The 4,231-nt window shown below is 35.9% G+C and overlaps 1 protein-coding gene across 1 annotated transcript; it reads left to right on the top strand.

Annotated features, from left to right (window-relative positions):
- On the top strand, window positions 1-3,438 carry LOC147394777 (protein JOKA2-like). The gene is made up of 2 exons (XM_086453056.1): window positions 1-134; window positions 2,779-3,438. Exons 1-2 carry the CDS (start codon window positions 123-125, stop codon window positions 3,340-3,342), a joined length of 576 nt encoding a protein of 191 aa, XP_086309182.1. The 5' UTR covers window positions 1-122; the 3' UTR covers window positions 3,343-3,438.
- The last annotated feature ends 793 nt before the right edge of the window (window positions 3,439-4,231 follow it).

Genomic DNA, 4,231 nt, shown 5'->3' with positions numbered 1-4,231 from the left:
TCTCTCTCTCTCTCTAGTTTCGACTAGAGTTTTGATTTTCTTCCCCTCCAATTCACGCATCTTTGTCGAACTTTCGATCGATCGAACGATACTTCAGTTGTTCTGTTTAAACTAGTTTCGCAATGATAATCAAGGTTAGTTTTTTATTTATTTTTGTTGATTGATTCCATGTTGTTTAGGTGTAATTTGTTTCTGAATATAGTTCTGTACTGATTCTATAGTGTTAGCACTTTAAAGTTTTGATTTTTCATGAAATTCTAAGGTGCTAGTGGAAGTTTGATGTGTTGTTGTTCATGGAGACAAATATGTGGATATGATATGTTAATTTTTCTAGGGTTTTGTAGAAAACCACTATTAGTAATGAAAAATTGGGAATAAAACCTTCAAATTGGTTGAAGTTATATGCTGAGTATGGAGTTTGTTTCCTGAATTTCTTAGTCTTTGAGAAGCGATTTATCTGTGAAGTGTTTTATTTTATTTTATTTTTTTCCTGCTTGTAAGGCGAGTAGGTTCTTTCGAATGACTAATACTCTAATGGTGGAAGATGTAAAATCCCTTTAAGTCAACACATACTGTTATTTATGGATTTTTTATTTCTAATTTTGTCAATTTAAGAACATGTGGTGTGATGGTGGTTGACTTCTTTGTATAAGCTACATATGGATGGATCCAAATCAGTTATTGCATTAATCATCAAAACCCCATATGATACAACATGTTTATGCACTTGAGATCCCTGTCAAATAATTTTTTTTTTCTGGGCAAGCAAGGTGGTTAGTAGTTAACGCGAAAGTCAGTTCAAGGAGATTTGAACCTAGGTTGTGGGATAAACACGCCACATGCCTCTACCAACTTAGCTAAGTTGTTACATTCGATCTGTATCAGCTTAAAATGAATTTTTAAATACTTGGAGAAACGCTATGTTATTAATCATATGTTCATGTCCAGTAACCAAAGGTCTTTAGGGGTTGTTTTTCCAAAGATTTTCTTGTTAGGTGAGATAATGTTTGTAAGTTGGCTGTGGTGTAGGACTGTGTTGTTTGTTTGTTAGTCTTGCTTGTCCTGGGATGGTCATCTCGACCTCCCTTATTTTTCTCTTTCATTAATAAAATGTTTACTTCGCAAAAATGAAAAAAATATCTAGTAACCCAAGTTTAGGGATTGAGCAACTCTGACAATTTGTAGGACTGTAAAGTAAAGATTTGTAACACCCAATGTATCTTGCAATATGGTATCATAAGCTCAGATAGTATGTTTGTCCAACTTCAAAGGATGTCCCATACCTGAGTAACATGGGATGTGGGTTATTGGTCTTTGCTTCAAAGACCAAACAACCTAGCCCTACACAGGGTCAATTCTACAACCCACTCCCACCTACCCATGAAATTCTCAAAAAGACCAGTGAATTCTCTCTCTCTTCCATTATTAAAGTAGAAAAATCATAATTGAAGTAGCGATCTCATTAGAGGGAGCTCCTCCTCCTCAAAACACATGACAATTATATTGACTTAAACAATGATCTCAATGAAGCCAGGAATCATAGCAAAATAGCAAATATATTGAAAAATTGTGCCCAAATCTCGCGGCTACTTCATAATGAACGAGTAGGTGATTAATCCAACTCTCCTTTCTTTTTATAGAGACAACAAAATTTAGGCATATAGGACGAATGAGATTTTCGATGGGACTTTCTGCCCCCAAATTGCCAACATTGGGAAGAGGATGATGGACCTGCTTGCACAAGCAAGCTTTATAATGATCTGTAGGAAAGCATGCCACCCCTATACCCTTCCCACACCCACCTAGCATTGGACTCGAGAGACAAGGGAGCACCTGCAATACAGTCCACCATCCTAGCCAAATCCTCCATCTATCAGTCATGAAATGGTTCTTGAAGCTAGAACCCCACATAGTATCCATGAAGAGACCCTCACCAACGGTTTTCTCAAAAGTTGATTCTATTTCCCCTCCTAGTCTTGAACCTAATCCTAAGACAGAACATAGGCAAAATTTTGACGATGTCTCTCCAAACACCACTCTCATAGGAACTATGAATCATTCTACTCTCCCATCCATGGTGCTATACCCCTAACTTGTCCATAACCACTTTTGTCCTTGCTATCCTCCACCCGACAACTCCACAACCACTTGCCCAGGAGAGCAGAATTCATCGATCCCAATCTTCCTTGGGCAAGCCTATCTGCTCCTTTTGGGTAGCGAATTTGCTGTTTTTTTGGCGTAAAGTATTCAAGGAGTTTAGGGCGTCTGTTTTTAAGATTTTCTTGTAAGATGGGACCAAATTTGTAGCATTGCATCCGCTTGATTGCACTCTTCTTGTATTTTTTGTCATCTCGACCGTCTTAATGAAATGATATTTTACCTATCAAACAAAAATAAAATAACATATCCAATTTGCATTGCACATTCTTTGTCCCTCACGGATCACTCCTCCCATTCTTAGATGTCATTCAACATAGACAACGTGGATGAACTTGAAGCATGTGTTGAGAGTTGGTCATCTTGTCTACCTTTTTCTTATTTAATTCCATATGACTTGTTAAAGTCTCCAAGCAAAAAAAAAAAAAAAAGAACAATTCTACTTGTCATTAATAATTTTTCCTTCCAATTTATGAAAGGTGAAGTATCAAATAATCATTTCCCGATGTCTTGTTTTTGCACCTTTGATGGACTTGTTTGCATGTTATTTGGGTTTGCATTTTCTTTTAAACCCTGTGATAGTATTTTTCCTTGTTCTTTATACGTCTGTTATTTATTCAGGTAAAATATGGAGACACGCTTAGACGTTTTGACTTTTATTTCTATCGCGAACATAAGCGCATGGATGAGCTGAGAAAGAAGATTCGCGCTGTTTTTAACTTTACGTCTGATACAGATTTTACTCTTACATATATTGATGAAGCCAATGATGCAGTGACACTTGTTGATGACGAAGATCTGTGTGAGGCCATTAATCAACCTCTTAATCCTCTGAGGTTAAATGTACTGCTCAACTCTAATAGAGCTGGAACATTTGACTCAAGAACAACTGGAAGTTCTACTCCCCTTAGATCGCCTCAAAATCCGAGTCATTCATCATCTCACATGAATTCAGGTGTTGCCGAAGTCTTGGGAGATCTGCCAGAGCCAGTCCGTGATGCGCTAACAAAGCTATCCTGTGATCTGGCCTCAAATGTTGCATCCTTTGTTGCGGAACTTTCTGTGCCAGAACTCCGTCATGCACTCTCTAAGCTGTATATTGATTTGGTGTCGAAGGCTGCATCCTCTGATCCTGCACTTGCAGAAGTTGTAGAGGTGTCTAATGAAGATAATACTGCTCCTTAGGTTTTGGCATCTAATGATAACTGTGAGAAGAAGCTTCAGAAGTAAAACATCTTTTGCATTTCTTATCTTTTGTGGTTGCAATGCTTGGTTGACCTATTTTCCTGTCATCATAAAACTTTACAATTGTTTGGTTACGCATTAAGCGAAAAATCGTTAAAAAAATTTAAACATTTTTAAATTTTATTCAATAATCTAACACCTAAAAATAAAATAAAATAAAAAATCTATAAGAATTCTTTTTTGAAAATAAAAAATTCTGACAACATATAACCTAAAAATTATAATAATTTCCTTTAAATTTCAGCAACATTTGCCCTTAAAATTTTAGTTAGAAAATTGACTGGAACTATGCTCCATTCCTCCACAACCCAATTCATGATTATAGACCCAATGCTTGAATTTTACATCAACCAGTGCACAATCACAACAGCTTTAGCACTAGAATGAAGATAAAGAAGGAGAGCTCATCGGTTAAAAATTGATGTTTAATTGGTGTTTTATAATGAAAAATTGATGTGGCAATATAAACTCTAGTGACTCGGGATCATCATAGACCTTAAAGACTTAATTATTACATCATCAACTATCACATGATTGGTAAAAACATTGCAATTTCTAATATATGCTATGGCTTCAATCAAATCTACTCGGATGTTAGAAATTCCGGAAGTAAATCACTTATTTGAGAGAGAGATTTCAACACCAACTTTTACTAAGAGCACCCCCATGACGTGTGCTAATTGTTTGGGAGATATATATCAAAATGCGTGCAATTTATGAAAAAATTCCAATTCCGATACACTGATCATTTTTATTCTCAAATCATATTTTTCTAGTCAATGCATCAATTTTATAATTAACAAATCACTGATGAATTGCCATCGAGATG

This window comes from Akebia trifoliata, chromosome 9 (genome assembly GCF_017979445.1).
Source record: "Akebia trifoliata isolate Shusen 1 chromosome 9, ASM1797944v1, whole genome shotgun sequence".
In the NCBI taxonomy this organism is placed as follows: domain Eukaryota; kingdom Viridiplantae; phylum Streptophyta; class Magnoliopsida; order Ranunculales; family Lardizabalaceae; genus Akebia; species Akebia trifoliata.
Note: the sequence above shows the minus strand (reverse complement) of the source record. Positions and strands in the feature narration are given on the sequence as shown.